A 19,123-nucleotide genomic window follows, 5' to 3' on the forward strand; every position below is an offset into this window, starting at 1 on the left:
CTGCTCAGCTGGTGTTTCTTTAAATAAAAACTGTGTCAGATTTTAGGTCTTTACTTTCTCTGTGCATCAAGAAAAGGAATGTGATAAGCAATGCATAGGTGTGTGCTCTTCAAATGAATCAGTAACAAAGGGTTCAATGTAAACTTTTGGGTAAATGTTTGTGCTTGGTCACTGAGCAGAGAAAGATGAAAGTGTAATTGAATTTCCTGTAATCATTTACCCATAACACTGACCCATAGACAATGACACAATCGAGAGACTAACAAAGAAAAGATACAATTCTATTTTTCTTGAGTTTGATACATAGTGTAATCATTGTTATTAAACTCTAAAACCACTTTTGAGTAAGAGTGTAATTATCAATGTGCAGTGTTGGTGTTGCAAGTTCTTTTTCTACGTGTACTATTTCAAAGTTCAGTTCCGTTCCAAAAATAAACTAGTTCAATTCATTATTCAAAATTGTGAACCAAGTTCACTGTTCCAAAAATGAAACTGTACATAGTACTTTTTTTCATTTATTTGTTTATTTATTATTAATACTGTATGTTGCTGATGGGCTAGTACCCTCAAAATATTGGTATTTAATTTCCCCATTGTTGTCACCCATTCAGTCCACACTAGTAGCCAGCTGCAGCTTTCACCCTACAGTCTCAAAAGCATGAGGAAAATGTTGCTTGAATGATATTTTTTTAAATGTGTAATTAAAACAAAAACAGGACTTTTGTCCATAATGTGCAAACAAAAACACGCAACAAAGTGTGATAGGAACGATGGTGAAAGGACATTGATAATTTATCTAGTCTTATATTACAAAACTAAATAAAATCTATATTATGACAGTGTGATCGTACAGTGTTTTAACTAAAGCATTCTGATACAAATAATAATTTTCCCAGTAAAGAACAGTTTCGGCCCCATTTACAGAGTGTCTCTGAACGCACCTCGCACATGTAAACATGAATGGTGACTGGACTGTATTGGTTGCCAAATACGTTTATTCCCTGACATATGAAGGCTCGTATATAGACTATTCATATGGGTTTTGTCCCGGAAGTCCCTAACAAAACCTGGCACCCTTGAATGAAAATGAACTTTCATTTTAAAACCGTTCACTGATCCCAGAATGAACGTGTTCTCTATCATGTTCATCAGGCAGAAATGAATTAAGTTCAGTTCACATTTGCCCAAAATATGAACTAGTTCATGAACTTTCGTTCATTTAACTCTTTCAGGTACAACACTGTCCATGTGAATTGAGTTGAATAAGCTGTACAGCTATGTAGAGTTGTCCCGATCCGATCATGTGATTTTCAACTGATTGGTATTGGGTGACAAAGATCAGATTTTTCAGGACATTAAGCCTTTATAGTGGTTCCACGATAATTGTGCTGGAGGGTCACATTCTCATTTTGAATTTGATGCCTTCAACACGTGACGAAAAAGCTGGGACAGGGGCAACAAAAGACTTTGGAGGGGGGAAAAAAAACAAACAAAAAAAACGTTTCGGAAATTCCACAGGTGTCCAGGTTAGTTGGAAACAGGTGAGTGTCATGATTGGGTATAAAAGGAGCATCCCAAAAGACTCAGTTGTTCATTTAAAATCCAGGGGGTAGGCAGGGCGGAGGGGCAGTCCGCACGGACCGGGAAACAGCACAGACGTGCTGAAACCCGGTACGACACCCACACCCTCCCGATCCGATAGTGGTGTGTGTGTGTGTGTGTGTGTGTGCGCTGAGTGAGTGATTAAGAGGCATGGCTCCTGCAGGTCGAGCCCATTAGGCTGGACAACCACCTACGAAGAGGGCTACCCCACCCAGACCCGCAGCACCGACACCAGGGCCCCCCCACATTCCCGCCAGCACCCGCTACCCGCCCCTGAGTGTGGGAGGTGGACCCCCCCCCCCCCCCCCCCCCAAACCAGGCAGGGACAAAAACCCCACAGCCCGCAGGGGACGGCCACTCTAACGATACTGCTTATTGGTTTTGTACTTTAATGGTATTCTTATCGGTGTTTTTTGAGGAAGTCATTGCCAAAGACCTCATTTTACGCCGCATTTTGCGATGCGATACCGGATATTTTGGACACTGTATAAAGTGTCTATGGGAACTGATTAGTGAATAAACACCATCTCACATGCCTGTTAGTCAACTGGTGTACGGAGGTGCTGTGGCAATCACAGATGTGCTGTTATGGTACATGTTGTACTTGGGCTTCTTTTATCAAATGTAAAATGATCTCAAACTTTAAACATGGTGTCTTTTACGCACGCTATTATCCTGGCACGTGCTTATTTCTCTGTGGTAACAGTCCGTGTGGAAAAATAATCACAGCAAAATCCCGCAATTTAGCAAATAATCTACCTAATAAATAATTAGGTATGATAAAAAATTCTGCAATGCAGAGAACCCGCAAAAGCTGAACCGCTATATAGCGAGGGACGACTGTAGCTGATCATGTCCACCCTTTTAAGACAATGTGCTTATGGCTTCCCTCAGCAAAATAGCACACCATGTTACAATGTTAGAGGAACAAGAGATTTTTATTGTCATGGTGCAGCCAACAAATCAAGCACAGCTATGTGGTGCTATCATGACATCCATTCATGTTTTAGACGTATAAGAAGCCGGAAGTCCTCACACGAGCGTGGGGAGAACATGCAAACTCCACACAGGGATGTTACAAGTTTGAGATTTGAACCTGGATCTCTTAACTGTGAGGCAGACGGTTGTACCACTCTTTTCCTGCGATTTGGCTATCATAAAGGTATGGAACAAAAATGGACACAACAGTGAGCTTTAAAGTTGCTCCTCCAATGAAGTCATTGATGAGCAAAACTGCTTGTCGAAGAAAAAGTTACTTCGAGCCGTGTAATACATTTACTATTCGTATGAATTGGGAAGGTTTTGGTCGATGAACAATGATGTGAGCTAACATGAGATAGTTCAAGACAATGATTTTGCTATGTTAATATTTGAACATGCCTCTGCGTGAGCGTGCATGCGTGCTCAGGGATGACTGCCCAACGTTTTTACTTATACAAACATGCACTACACTGTTCCATGCCTTTATAAGAAGACTTAAATTCACATATTGCATTCTAGTTTACGTGTCATCATGATTAATTTTGAACAAAGGTGTTTGATTGGTTCTTTGGTTTCCAGTTTTAATATTCTTAATATCCATATTTTTGCTTCTCGAAGTAGGCAAAACAATACCAACGTTCACTAGTTTTAAAAGCAGGTATTGTTGACTGCATCCAGGAAGAATGTTACTTTTTTAAACCAAATTTTACGTTATGAGGAATATTTTTAGATGTATTTTATGTTGAATTAGTATTAAGGGACATCCAATGCGAAAAAAATGGAAGATTAAAGTTTAGTTACCAGTCAATGGTTGAATCACTACATGGTGCTTGGAAAAAGACCAAAATAAAAAACAGGGTTGGGTCTAGAGCACGTTGTACTGTTTTGATGGCATTCCGCTGATGAAACAACAGTTTTCTCTTCCTCGATAAGCTGGAAACTGAACCTTGTCACAGTGGTCAAAACAACAGACGGAGCCTATCAACTACTTTTCCAAATGAGTTAAAGTGCACTTAACCGCTGTAATATTGGCCCTTTTCCCCCATGTATGTGTCTGGTTGTTCTTGTCATCATGAAAATGAATGGTTATTCAAACAACTGAGTTAAGCTTTACATCCTGCTTGTGGCACAAAGCATGGCAGTTTTGACTCTGGATTTTGATTCTGTTTTGTACATGGCAACTCAGAAAGTGAGGACATGATAATGAATTTAAACATTCTTCTGCATTCCAGCATTTGTATAAAATATTGTTGTTTGTTGACCTGTAATTCTGATATATGAAGCTCCATGATCCGGATGCGATATTCCAAACTGAGTGAACTAGAAGAGAAATGGGGGCTGAGAAGATTGGGGGGGGATTAAGCCCAATGAATCGTGTCATTGATATTTGGCCTGCATGAATGTAGGCCTTGATTGGGAGCACACTGACTTAGTGTTTTGTTGCAGAAAGTGAGATAAGAGATTTTGAAGAAAGGATGTGTATGGCAACGTGACAAGTGGCCACCATCTTTGTGGAATTTTCTCAAAAAGATGGAGTGAGCCTCTAATATGCTCCATAAGAAAAAAAAAACAATTGATTACTAAAGCACATGACTTATCTTACTGCTTACACTGCTCTTCTCACAAATGGTTTTCCATTTGTGCTGTTTAAATTACATTTTTAGGGCAAGTGACATCGTTTCAACCGTTGGTGAGTCCTTCAGAATTTCGGCATGTACAAGCTTATTGGTGGATATTTTTAACTGAAACTTGTCAGCCAATCGGAGAAGGGGTACCCCCGAGTAGTAGAAGAAACGAAAGGTTCGAGAGCGTATGTTGAGAAATAATGAAGTTATCCTGTTTTACTCTTAATTTGAAGGTCTTTTTTTAACAGATTTTCTATAGAAGATATAAAAACGTTCCCCCGAAAGGCAATTTTTTTTTTCCCCACACAAAAAATACCTAAATTTCTCCGGAACCCATCGTTCGATTTTCCAAATTCTTTGTGCGTTGAACTCGGGTTGAAGTGGCCATTCCAACCAGACTCCGCATTTTAACAGGCTGTCATTTTTGAGAAATCTTGTCACGTTGCTAATGTGTATTGTATGCATTGCCTGCTGCTTGTGTTACAATGTGAAATTAAACCCATACAATACCAACTGCAAGTTATAATGGAGTCAGCAATATGAATCCCCGGTAACCCGGATGATTAATACACTCTGAGAGAACGGGAGCTCAGTTTTGGTGTGCCTAATGTGGCAATGTTGGGGATTAATTAATGTTGTTATGTTGTGGCGTTTGCTTTTCTGTTGTGTGTTAATTTTGTCGTGTTGTGGTTTTAATATGTTGTGGCGTTTGCTTTTCATTTGTGTGTTAATTTCTCTGTTTTGTGGTGGTTGCATTTGTTGTGGGGTTTGCAATTGTTATGTCCTGTCTCGCCCACCATATAATTCAGTTGAGCTATTTACACTCAAAGGGGTATCCCCTTCAGTGATTGCATTTATTTACAAACATGTTGTAAATTGGTCAAATGTCATTGTATTATTACTTAGCTAATGGTAACCCACTTTTTTTTTTCCAATAGATTTTCTGGTGTCCCACCCAATAACATTGGCAACAATACCAAGCTTGTTGATTGGATGCCTCAGAATGACCTATTGGGTGAGTTCACAAGCACTGGAGGAATGTTCTACTCTGCTTTTAGAATGTATTTAATTGTACTAACAAGGTAAAGTATCACCTTCGCAAATCCTTCCCCTCCTACCTGCTTCAGTACTGTATTATCTGAATGTGTAAGGAATTCGGAATGTGCAGTATTCAATGACTCTGTTTGACTTAGTTTGGTATCAGTAGTTGTGTTTAGTTTTAGCTGTTAACATTGCACATAAAACTAATAAAGTCACATTCCATTTGCAAAGTGAAGCCAACAGTTTTACCAATGAAAAGACAGAACCACAAAGGCATAGGCCTTTCAGGTACATGCATGTAGTATTGGCCAACTGCTACATTGCTATGACCACGGGTTTCCTGCTGTAACAATAGTACAGTATTCTGATGTCTATGCCTCTTTGCATTCCCATTATTGAGTCACTTGTGTCAAACTGACTAAAACTTTAGTGTCAGGTTTATTTGCACATATTGAAAAATAACCACACAACAATTCCTTTCTCTTATTGTGAAGGCCACCCCAACATAAGGGCTTTCTTGAGTCACGGTGGGCTTAACAGTATCTTTGAGGCCATGTACCACGGGGTGCCAGTGGTGGGTGTGCCCCTGTTTGGAGACCACTATGACACAATGACCCGTGTGACCGCCAAGGGTATGGGCATTATGTTGCACTGGAAATGCATGAGCGAAGATGACCTTTACAATGCCCTGGTCACCGTCATAAATGACACAAGGTGAGATGCCTTTTCTACTGTACGCTATTCCCCCCCCCCCCCCCCCCCCCCCACCAATTTTTAGGATACTGTCCAAAAATTGATTGTCCCATTTTGTGGTGTTATTTTCACATAAATACAGTATTTCATTAAAAAAACTTTAGCAAACTATACAGATTTATTGTAGCACCAGAAATGCTAGCTGCATTTTCACTGTGTAATGTGTACATTTAATGTTTTAAGATGATTGTTCATCGTAATGGCTTTCTAGGGATAACAGCTTGTTGTAACTAGGCCTGTCACAATAATTACTCTATCGACTTATTTTGCGATAAGTAAAATGGACACAATAGTTTTTACGGACTCAATAAATTCTCATTGTTGTGGTGATCTGGCGCGCGGCTCATACAGTGAGTTGGATGGCTCCACTGCGAACTGGCCTGCTACTAGCAGCTAGGCTAGTATTTATTCCATCCAATACGCAACAGCCTTGCTCCATGTGCCACACGTAGATCTACACAACAGAGACATTGAATGCCTAGATCAGACTACAGAATTTTCGCCCTGATATTGGCCCGATTAGCTATCGTGGGTGGTTTCCCAGATTGAGAATGACATATTTTTTCAGGAACAACAAAATTTTTGTCGTGTGACATAATCTACGATCAACGATTTGGCCCTACGATGGCAAAATGAAAAGTCTCGCACGTGTGATTTTTTATTTATTTATTTATTATTATTTTTTTTTTAAGATAGGGTATCTTCCGTGTAGTGTGACATTTCAACGACAACACTTCGCCAGCGCACCTTGACGTTGACCAATAGGATTGCGTATTGTGACCAACACTTGCATACAGTACTTGGTTGGCGTTGTTAACATTTATTCACGCGCACAAACCAATGTTATGCTAGCACTAGCTTGTTAGACTACATAACGTTTAGTTGCCTGCTTGCAAGCCCTATCGTATTAAGAGTATATGAACATACCTCAAGCCATTCTTGAATGGACAGGCCAAAGCGTAATCTCCCAAGCATGTTTTTTCCTCATTGTTCTTTTTTTCCCAGCATTGCTGCAACGATCCATTGTTTGAGAACTTGTTGTCACCATGATAACGGTTGTATCTGGTTGCGTAGAAAGGTGACACGTTTTCTGGTCCTGCCTCCCCGACAATGTTTAATTTGACAAGATAAAACCCAGTTATCGTAAAAGACGGGATATGGTGGTATCGGAATACACGTCGTGTAGTGTTGCCACGGTCTGACCGAGATACGGCAAGATTTTATGGCAGTCTGACATGGCAATCATGAAAGACCAAATTTATCTTGTAGTCTGATCCAGGCATAAGGGAAACTTAACTGTTTATTACTTGCTCCCACACAGTCCTGCAGCTTGAGGGAGAGCCTTGAGGCCTCTTTATACTCCCGCGCGGCCAACAACGCCCGCATTGCATCACGTGACCAACGAATTGGCCCGCGCGGCCCCTCTGCGTCACTTGACGGCACACGGCAAAAATTATTGCTGCGCGTAGAATGCAGCGGAGATCATCTCTCATGATTGGTCCGTTTTAGTCACATGCTGTGATGACGTACTCAGCGTGCCCCTTGGTTCTACATACCATCTACGCCGCCGCCGCCTTGATCGATTTTGGAGCACAATTAAACGAATCATCTGCTCATCTAGGTCCATTTGTTCTAGCAGGCACTGTTCCACGGTTCCCATTGTTGTCACTTTGTTCGTTGTTACGGAAGGCAAAGTAAAAACGGCTACCGGAAATGGCCAAAAAATGCAGAGAAAACTCCATCCTGTGATGTCTAGCCAATACTAGCCGTAGAGACACCCCCGACTTGGAGGTGAACTGCAGCACCCTTTCAAAACAGAAAGCGTGGGTTGCACTCATGTATAAAGGCAAACTGCGTGCGGGATAGCCGCAGTGACGTCAGCGCGGTCGCCGCTCGCGCGAGTATAAAGAAGCCTTTAGTTTCATGATTTCAGAGCCTTATTATACATACACTGTTTGCTTTATTTATTCAAATTTGGCAAGCTTTTAAAAAAACACTCCTCTCTGTTGTGTGTCAAATTTAGTATTTATTTATCTATTTTATTTATTGTTTTATTCTATTTTTGGCCTCTTTAGTGGGTTAATGAATCTTTATACTCTGTGCCAAATATTTAAGTGATTTATTTTTTTTGGGGGGGGTAACAGAGCCTGAGTCTCTTCATTTATATTTTTTAGTTATCTAATATATTTGATTTATTGTTCTACATTTCAATGATATCATTATAATATCCATATACAGTATCAGTGGCATAAAAAACCCATCAACGATACTATCGTTTATATTAATAGTTTTTGGGAAAATATATCTTCTAAAAAAATTTGCTATCATGACAGGCCTAGTTGGCACTCTTCTGTTTATGATATTCTATGCTTATGATGGATAGGCAGGGAAAAATTATCTTAAATTGACAGTCTTTCATTGCTTTATCAGGGCAATAAATTAAGCGCAACTGAACTGTTAGGGTTGTCCTAGACGACGTTTCGTCTTTCATCCGAGCAGGTTTCATCAGTTCATGTTAACTATTTAGGGCAGAGCTAGTCTGAGGGGAAGGTGAAGGATCCACGTATTTATCCTCTTCAGTAGAGGTACACTCTAACCAAGAATGATTTTAGTCTTTTGAATCCAAAACAACAGTCGTTAAGATAATCTGCCAGTCTTCCTTAAAGTGAGGAATGGACTGATTTATCATTTACAGTATTGGGTAAACCAAGCAGCCACTGAGCTGGCGCATGTCACAACCCAGACGGGCTAACTCTATAGGTCAAGACTCAGCTGTCTTACCGGCCCTCAAAGAGAAATAGCATTTTTTTGAGGACAAAAATGTACATATTATTGACAGAAACAAAATATGTTTTGAAAGAGGACTGAGGGAGGCCATGTACGTTGAAGTAGAGCAATCATCTCTGAACGGGTGGGAGAGGGTCTGCGACATCACCTTTTTCCCACATACAGGACAATGCTGTCCTTTTTTTTTCTCCCCACGAGACTCAATAAGTTCGACTCTAACAAACATGACTAACAACTCTATTAACAAGTGTGATTCTACTGATACGACTGTCAGTAACTGCCAGAGGCCTTTCTCTACTGTGTCTTAACGTGTGTCATTTTGCATACAGTAGGCTTTACACGATCAGGATTTTTGGGACCGATCAGCGAGTTTATAAAACCGATAACCGAGCCCCGATCCGATCACAAGAACAGAACAAATTAATGGTCTTCTATTAGATGGCAGGAAGTAAATACAGTAATTAATGTATCCACTTTTTGTGACATTTTTGTTTGTTGGTGTGCTGTGAGATTTTTCAATTATAAAATATGTTCCTTGCCTCCATAAAGGTGGGAAATCACTGCTCTAGTCAGATCGCGTATTCTAAACAGTCAGGTCAAACCAATATTACAACGTGACAGAAATAATGGGTGCTAACCTACTGTCATTAAATTACTTTAGTTTGAATTAAATTACTTCACCCACACCGAAACTTTAAAGCATGATTCGACAGAACGGCGGCATGTTTACGTCCAACTGTTCGTGGTACCGCTAGCTTGCTAGGCTACAAAACATTTTATTGGCTGCTTGTGAGCCGTATTGTATTAAAAGTATGTGAACCTACCTCAAGCAAGCCTTAAATGAACGTCCTCTCCTGTCTTGAGCACCGGTGACCACCAACACACGTTTTTCCCCATTTTGTCCTTATAATACCGTCGTCGCTCCACTCTATCGCCACGGTAACGAGTGTATCCGTTCGCATTTGAGTTGACAAGATAAAGCCCAATGATTGTAAAAAACGGGATGCGGAATACAAGATTTTATTGCAGTCCACCAAACCGGACCCCTTCTACGCCTCGGCTGCGCCTTGAAATTCTGTCCATAAAAGTTATGAACAGAAAGTTTTAAAATGATTTCATTTATTAAGGGAAAAAAAACCTACTCAAAGTTACTTGGCCCTGTGTGAAAAAGTAATGGCCCCCTAAACCTAATAACTGGTTGGGCCAATCAGCTGCAACAACTGAAATCAAGCATTTTCTATAACTGGCAATGAGTCTTTCACATCTGTGGAGATCTTTTTCCCCCACTCTTCCTTACAGAATTGTTTGAATTCAGCAAAAAAGGGTTTTTTGAGCACAAGTGGCCTTTTTAAGATCATGCCACAGCATTTCAATCTGATTCCTATATATTATGTTATATTTGTCTATTTACATTTGTTGATGATCTTTAACATAAAGTGGGGAAACTATGCAAAAATATAACAATTTGAGAACGGGTCTCATACTTTTTTCACGGCACTGTATAACGTATATTTGAAAGTGGGGGGAAAAAACAACTAATAAAGCAAAACGTTAATGATTTGTCAAGATTTTGGTGTGGCCCTGTATTCCATTAAAATAGATCCACCCCCATTTACAACCCCAATTCCCATGCAGTTGGGACGTTGTGTTTAACATAAATAAAAACAGAATACAGTGATTTGCAAATCATGTTCAACCAATATTTAATTGAATACACGACAAAGACAAGATATTTAATGTTCAAACTGCTAAACTTAGTTTTTAGCAAATAATCATTAACTTGGAATTTTATGGCTGCAACACGTTCCAAAAAAGCTGGGACAGGGTCATGTTTACCAATGTGTTACATCACCTTTTCTTTTAACAACATTCAATAAACGTTTGGGAACTGAGGACACTAATTGTTGAAGCTTTGTAGGTGGAATTCTTTCCCATTTTTGCTTTATGTGCACCTTCAGCTGTTTAACAGTCCGGGGTTTCCATTGTCGTATTTCACGCGTCGTCATGCGCCACACATTTTCAATGGGAGACAGGTCTGGACTGCAGGCAGGCCAGTCTAGTACCCGCACTGTTTAACTACGAAGCCACGCTGTTGTAACACGTGCAGAATGTGTTTTACCAATGTCTTGCTGAAATAAGCAGGGGCGTCCATGAAAAAGACGTTGCTTGGATGGCAGCATATGTTTCTCCAAAACCTGTATGTACCTTTCAACATTAATGGTGCCTTCACAGATGTGTAAGTTACCCATGCCATTGGCACTAACACAGCCCCCCATATCATCACAGATGCTGGCTTTTGAACTTTGCGTCCATAGCAGTCCGGATGGTTCTTTTCCTCTGTGGCCCGGAGGACACGATGTCCACAATTTCCAAAAACAATTTGAAATGTGGAATCGTCGGACCACAGAACACTTTTCCACTTTTCATCAGTCCATCTTAGATGAGCTCAGGCCCAGAGAAACCGGCGGCGTTTCTGGGTGTTGTTGATAAATGGCTTTTGCTTTACATAGTAGAGTTTCAAGTTGCACTTACGGATGTAGCGCTGAACTGTATTTACTGACATTGGTTTTCTGAAGTGTTCCTGAGCCCATGTGGTGATATCCTTTGCACATTGATGTTGGTTTTTGATGCAGTGCCACCTGAGGGATCGAAGGTCACGGGCATTCAATGTGGGTTTTCGGCCTTGCCGCTTACATGCAGTGATTTCTTCAGATTCTCTGAACCTTTTGATGACATTATGGACTGTAGATGATGAAATCCCTAAATTCCTTGCAATTGTACATTAAACTGTTCGAATATTTTCTCACGCACTTGTTCACAGAGAGGTGAACCTCGCCCCATCTTTGCTTGTGAATGACCGAGCAATTCAGGGAAGCTCCTTTTATACCCAATCATGGCACCCACCTGTTCCCAATTAGCCTCTTCACCTGTGGGATGTTCCAAACAGGTGTTTGATGAGCAGTCTTCAACTTTCTCAGTTTTTTTTTTTTTTTTTTTTTTGCCACCTGTCCCAGCTTTTTTGGAACGTGTTGCAGCCGTAAAATTCTAAGTTAATGATTATTTGCTAAAAACAATAACGTTTATCAGTTTGAACATTAAATATCTTGTCTTTGTAGTATACTCAATTAAATATAGGTTGAACATGATTTTCAAATCATTGTATTCTGTTTTTATTTATGTTAACACTGCGTCCCAACTTCATCGGAATTGGGGTTGTACATTATATAATATAGTATCCTTTTTAAGAACAATTAATATATTATGGCTTCACATACCTTTACCTACACTGATGGATTGGTTGTTAAATAAATAAGAGCTGTCTGTCAAAATGGCCCCTTACTCCTTATTTTTTCTTTAAAAGAAAATGTTTAAACACCCCCACTTTAAATGAAGGAGCGAATCGGAAATTTCTGGATAAAATCATCTGAACTTCTCTTAATTTTAATCAATTTTTTCTTTGAATTTCTCACATGGCTATTTTTAACTAGTAAGCCTATATTAATATTTAACCTATGAACTTGAATTAGGAACTACAAACTGCTTTTTAAATATAAATGATTCCAGGAGAATCGTAACGTTAGTCCCACTTCCAATCGATTCTTGGTACTCAATCTCCAACCCTAGTTTTTATTTGGCCAATTTGTTAAATTTCAAATAATTTTCCCCCCCCCCAAGAAAATGTTGCATATGTGGCTTTACTGCATTGTTTATCAGGGATATCTTATGGATCCCATTGGCATCACATTAATTTGTAGTACCTAAAAAAAAAAAAGTTCAATCTCTGCAGGTACCGACAGCGGGCTACCCTTCTCTCTACTATCCACAAAGACCAGCCAGACCACCCAGTGGCCAGAGCCGTCTACTGGATCAACTACACCCTCCGTCACAATGGCACAGACCACCTGCGCTCAGCTGTATATGACATATCCCTCTACCAGTACTTCTTGCTGGATGTCATTTTCATCGTAGGGGCAGCCTTGCTTATTTCTGGCTTTGCTTTGCGACATTTGGGACAGTTACTGAGAGCAAGGTTTGGTGACAAGAGCCAAGTAGGCAGCGTTTCCAGGGAGGAGGGCAACATGGTCAATGGACACTGCCACTCCATGTCCAACGGTAAACACAAATGCAATGGCTCCTTCAAGAACGAGAAGAAGGTGAATTAATATTCTCAAATGGATCAGAGGGATAAGGAGGCAGTTGTTCAAGGGTGTAGCCCTTGGTTTGGGTTATGTTTTTATAAAACGTTTGGGGGAAGGTCTGCATCAAGAGGCAACTGCCACTTGGAATGAAGCTTAAGAAGGATACGCATATGATGCGTGTGTTTGTGAGTGTACGTGTAGAAGTGTGTCCACTGACGACAATTTAAAGTCTAATAACAGCAACTGCTTCGGCACATCACCAAATTGGAACACCAAGGATGACACACTTCTCTCCATCACATCTTCGTGACCATTTAAGAGTGGAATGGCCATGATGAAGTGACATCACTAACCACAGCCAAACTCTTAAAATATTTGGAATATTTAGTTAATCACTGCAAAGCTTACCAAGCGTGTGCATCAGCTTGAGGGCACATCTATTTATTACTGTAAAAACGAGTTTTAATGATGGATGTTTTATCTTCTTTTAATTTATTTAATGGATTTATTTCGTGTTGTGATAGAATGATGGTGGATATACAGTTGCTCCAATACCCACAATGGACATGATTACTTTTTCATTTGCTCCCCACCTCTGCATTCTGTCTCTGGTTTAAATTTAAGTCTGTCTGATCATTCCCCTGTATGTCAGGTTCAATGGACCATTGTCACATTATGCAAGTCCATTTCTGCTTGACTACTTTTAGGGTGTACGTTTACTTTGGCTTCCTGTATTCGCCAAAAGAATACATTGCAAAAAAAACTATAATGGTGAATGAATAATAAAAGTAAAAATAATGTTTTATTATTAGCTTGGTTAGCCACCTGCCCCTGTCTGCTTTCCTCAGTCAGTGGAGTGCTAAATGTATATCTATCTAATGTATATATCTATCAGATCTATCTATTTTAGAACAGGTTGAATCACTGGTCAGATTTCTCATTTTGGGAGAGAGAGTGTCCTTGCGCCAGTATCTGAGAAACTAATTTGATTTACTATGAACAAGATTGCTAACACTCGGATTGAATATTAATATTAATTAATTATTATTATTATTAAAGCTGAAAGTAAGATATTAATCTTGCTCTTTCCTTATTAGTCTTATTCGGTTGGTGAATACAGAAGTAAATCAACACCCTGGAAGTGATGAAGTGAAGTGGTCTGACATCACAGTGAAATGGGTTGATTTAAGCAACTTTTATGTTCAAGCCATGTTATGTTCAGACTTGATGTATTGTTATAAGCTAATGTAATGAATAGTAGATAATACAATTTCTATAGTGCCCTTGAAGGGTCCAATGGACGAATTAGTCGTATCCTTCCTGTAACCTGCATAATCAATATTAATGATACCCACTTAAGTATGTAATGTGCTTGTGGACTTGATGTGAGGTGTGATGGGTAATTGCACCAGTGTAGGCACAAGGTTTGGAACAAACAAAGCAAATTAATGTGTAGCCTTGTAAAACCTGTGTGTTACGAAAACCCCTTCTGCCTTTTTGCCATTCATCATAAGAACTGTAAAGGAGTTTCACAATAATTTTAGTACAGTAGCTGTTGTCTCAAACTACTCCATGGTGTTGTGAAATTTATCAGGCAAAGTAAATAGACTGTTGTCAGTTCTATATGCAGATGCAAAACAGATATACAGTATGACGAGACATAAGCTTGCCACATGGACTAGGGCTGGGCATTATAATGAGTTGATCATTTAGAATTCTGTAATTTGAATTGATTGTTCATTAATTGTGTGTGGAATTGAGGCAAAAGGCAATGCTGGGCTGCTACGAGCTGAGGCGATGTCTGAAGAAAAACATGACGTCAGGCTTTGGGAAGCTACTGTACCTCCACACAGACCTCTCTCTATGGCACAAGCCTTCCGGACAGCATTATTTTGCCCCATGTGACACAGGCACCGATATGAGAGTTCAGAGCATCGAGAGAAAATCTCCCATTAAAAGTACCATAATTTCTCGTGGAAATGCGCACCCCCAAAGTTGACCTCAAAATTCTGGAAAACCCTTCTACCCATGGATAATGCATTTTTACAATGCATGATTTTGCTTCTACCCATATGATCAAAACATGAAGTATTTTTAAAGAATTATTCTGAAGTTAAGCACTTTATTTGAACATGTAATACTTTTTTTATTTACTTCCTCTTATTTTGAAATTCACAGCCTTACTTTAATTTAGTAAATGAGAAAACACACAGTTGTGCTCATATGTTTGATTACCCAGGCAGAATTTGTAAGATGGATACAATTATTTCAAGCAAACATAAAGGGCTAGGCGAAAGACATTTAATTTTATTTTGAGATTCAAATTAAACTGTCAAGCATTCAGAAAAGCATTATCATTAAACAAAACATAGCCATAAAGAAATGAGTGATGGTTGTTTTTCAGTCATATTAACAAAACAACTAATATTTCACAAATTCTGCCAGGGTATGTAAACTTATGAGCACAACTGTACATACTATATATGCAGTCATACATACCCCTGCCATATTGGAATGAAAGTGTAGGCTACACCTTTTTCCCTAACCTCTAGGTGGTGGCATATTAGAATGAAAGTGTACACCTTTCTCATAACCGCTAGGTGAGGGTGACATTGGAATGAAAATGTACAGCTTTTTCATAACCTCTATATGGTGGCATACATTTATATAATGTGAAAGCTTTTTCATTTTCCCCTATACCTATGTATAATGCGTACTATTGGCTGACAATTTTTTTGCTGGGGAAAATGCGTTATATAAGAGAAATTATGGTATTTGATGTTTTAACTACATATATTTCCTATACTGTGCCTGCTGTGAGCTGGCAATTTGTTTGTCTAAATATAAATTATGGTACTTTTTTTTGTTTTTTGGATCATTGGAAACAAGTCTAATTCCCATACCTTGGACTGGCCTCAACCACTACAGTAAATGGCAGTGTCAACATGACATACTACACCTTAACAACACACAGGGAACATAGTGGGAGTATCTTCACAGTGACTCATTGAACATTTCACAAGCAGTAACTTGTTGACATGTTAAACTGAAATAAATGTTATCCAACTAGTTTTCAATTTCATGAATTGTTTTCGCAGCGCCTCCAGGGGTTTATTTTTAAAATGTTGCACACACACCACGTCCGCAAGATCCAAAGAGAATTATTGGGAAATGATCCAAAAGAGAATATAGTATATGTGTAACTGTTTTATTTTCACAAATAGGCACTACATTTTCATGTGGTTCCAGGATTTTAAATGTGAGGACCTAGTTTCATAACAGTTTAAAAACATTGGTTTTCCATGAAACCATAAAAATGCCCTTTTCTAGCAATGCATTTTTTGAAGCAAAATTGCATTCTCTTAAGAGACTGCAATACATTAATGAACCTTTCAACCTTTGTATGTTAAAGTTTTCTTGTCTTCCTTTCTCCTGTGAGCTGCAATGACACCAACCTATGCCTGCTATAAAGATACTTGAAATATAATTTTCATCAGTAATACATTCAGCTGTCAGTTTTGTGGGCCATCAGGTGCTGCACGAGCTAGGAACGGGGTCTGGCGGGACATATCAGCAAATTTATGATGGTGCATTGTTATTTTTGCCTTTTATTTCAGTATTAAAGTTGTAATGGACCACCTAGCTCCTTTTTAAATTCTCATTTCTGTAGGCTAACATTTGTTACATTTTTGTTTTTAATGAATGAGAATTCCACAGTGTTTTCTCTGTAGCCTTTTGTATCTCTTCCCAACATTTCATATTATATTTTGGATCCTAAACTGTTTGACTGCAATTTCAAATTTGTTTCCCATGTGTTGTAAATACAACATTGTAAACAAAATACTAATATTGAATAAAACTCTTTGCAGAAATCATGGTCGATCACTTCACTTAATGGAAACAAGCGAGATAAAAAGCTAAATACACATTTCCAAGCTGAAACTGTTTTGGGTCTCAGTTTGATAGGGGATGTACAGACCTTTTGAATTGTTACAATGCTGCAAGAGGCTTCGGTAGGTATCAGATGGTTTAATCATCTCAAGTAGTCAGCGGCACACAAGCCATGAGGATAGACAGGGTTATCTAACGCTGAATACCCATACTGAGAGAAGCTGGGGTAACAAAACACCCTAGCCTAGTACCCGGCTTCGCTCACTGGGCCCGTTAATTATTCACATGGCCTGTGGGGGCTTGCTGACCTCTTTCGCTCACACTAGCAAGCGTCTGCAGCTATGTTTAATTTACACTTTTCAAGCTGTTTTCCTTTGTGGCCACTGCTGGCGCAAACTGGCACAGATTGTGTTTGCTGAGACACTAGACAGGCGGGGAGGGCCTAAGATGAGGATGCAAAACAGCCCAGTGGCAGCTTTGATAACCTCCTGTGTTCAGGAGGATGACATGAGTGTCTCTTAACCTCCTCTCACTCCATTCTGTATCCAGGATGCAGTTGAGATCAAAGGTTTAACACAGCGGAGTAATGGATAGGATATCTCGCTTATCGTCGAGAGGTCCCTGGGTTCAAATCTTGGCTCAGGGCTTCCTGTGTGGAGTTTGCAGTAGCCAGGTACTCTGGCTTCCTCCCACAGTCCAAAAAGATAATTGAACACTCTAAATTCTACATAAGTGTGAATGCGAGGATAAATAGTTGTGTATATGTGCCCTACAATTGGGTGGCGACCAGTCCAGGGTGTGCCCCACCTGCCTCTTGGCAAAATTCAGTTATTGGCTTCAGCTCACCTGCGACCCATGACAACAAGTAGGTGCATGTGCTCAGGAAATATCTCATCAATAAAGGCCATCTGCTATTCTTTACATTTTTTGTCTTGTACTTTATGTAAAAGTACCACACGTTTTGTGAACTACTACATTAGCGTCTATGTATGCTGTTTCGGAGGAATAGTGGTTAGCACGTTTGCTTCCCAATCAGCGGATCCAGGTTCAAATCTTTGAGTTCGTGTTTGTGTCCCACAGGGCCGATGTGAGTTTTCTCACAGGCATTTTGATTCCCTCCCACATTAAAAAACAAACAAACAAAAAAACATGCATAGTTGAATACTACGGAAGCGTATTGCATTCACTTAGATAAAAAAAAGTCCTGTTTTTCTGAGTAATATTTTTGAGGGCTTTGTTTTTGAATATTTTATTTCTTTTTTTCTGACTAATTATTTTTCTCAGTTTTTCTGTCTAATCCCCCCCAGTGTCTAATCTCCCAGTGTCTTAATCCCATATCAAAATAAAACTTGATCAAACTAAATAACCCGGTCATGTTGCTTACTACGGAGTCCGCAAAGAGTCACTTGCAGTTCGCAGGTTCTCGCGTGAGTTCGACATGTCCCAATAACTCAGAAAAAATTAGAAAATAATAGTCATACAAATATTTAAAAAAACAAAGCCCTCAGAAAAATGACTCAGAAGAACAGGAGGTTTTTATTTTTTATTTTTATTTTTTATTTTTTATTTTTTTATTTTATTTTTTTTCCCCCCCAAGTGAATGCAATACGCTTCTGTGAAATACATTTGGGTGCATTTGTATGAAACTGTTTTAAACCATCCAGTAGTTTACTTTCAATCCAGTAGAGGGCAGTGTTATTCCATAACTAAAAATGGCTGCTCCCTTTCCACTGAGGTTTTGTGTTTCTACCAACAGCTGAATGACCTGTTGTACAAAAGCTCTATATCTGTGGCGATCTGATGCAAAGCTCTCGGAACACTAGCTATGTGAGACTCAAATTGAACATGAGGGAAAATGGGCCCGCTGATGTATTTCTGACCTTTTGTACTTGCCACATTGTTGAACTCCCATTAAAGATCTGCCTATATCAAAATCCTGGGGCCCAACTCAAGTGACAAATGTGACTTTTCCATTATAGTTAGTTTTTATTTCGTTTTCCATTTCCTTTTTCAAATACAGTCAGTTTTTAATACGTTTTTTAAACTGGTTTGTTAGTTTTTATTAGTTTTTAATTTTCAAAAATGCTTTGTTTTAGTTTAGTTTTTATTAGTTTCAGTATTTGTTTTAGGTTTTTTTTTTTTATTCAGGGTATTTGTCAAGTGTGAGATAAAAAAAAAAATCACAAGTATGGTGTAGTAAAAAAAAAAAAAGAAAGTTAAAAAAAATTATTAACTTTCTAACAGGCGCCACGGTGTATGACTGGTTAGCACATCTCCCTCACAGTTCTGAGGACCTGGGTTCAA

The 19,123-nt window shown here is 39.2% G+C and overlaps 1 protein-coding gene across 2 annotated transcripts in view; it reads left to right on the plus strand.

The window, feature by feature from the left end:
- The window catches only part of ugt8 (UDP glycosyltransferase 8), a 35,046-nt gene extending 16,293 nt beyond the window's left edge, over positions 1–18,753 (plus strand). Inside the window, exons 4-6 of one of the 2 annotated variants that reach the window (XM_061772256.1) lie at positions 5,147–5,223; positions 5,744–5,963; positions 12,577–18,753. In XM_061772256.1, the coding sequence (XP_061628240.1) occupies positions 5,147–5,223; positions 5,744–5,963; positions 12,577–12,952 (673 nt within the window). In that variant the 3' untranslated portion in view covers positions 12,953–18,753. Of the gene's footprint in view, positions 1–5,146; positions 5,224–5,743; positions 5,964–12,562 lie in introns of both variants that reach the window. The other variant, XM_061772257.1, reaches the window with a different exon arrangement.
- The last annotated feature ends 370 nt before the right edge of the window (positions 18,754–19,123 follow it).

This window comes from Phyllopteryx taeniolatus, chromosome 4, assembly GCF_024500385.1.
Source record: "Phyllopteryx taeniolatus isolate TA_2022b chromosome 4, UOR_Ptae_1.2, whole genome shotgun sequence".
NCBI classification, from domain to species: Eukaryota; Metazoa; Chordata; class Actinopteri; order Syngnathiformes; family Syngnathidae; genus Phyllopteryx; species Phyllopteryx taeniolatus.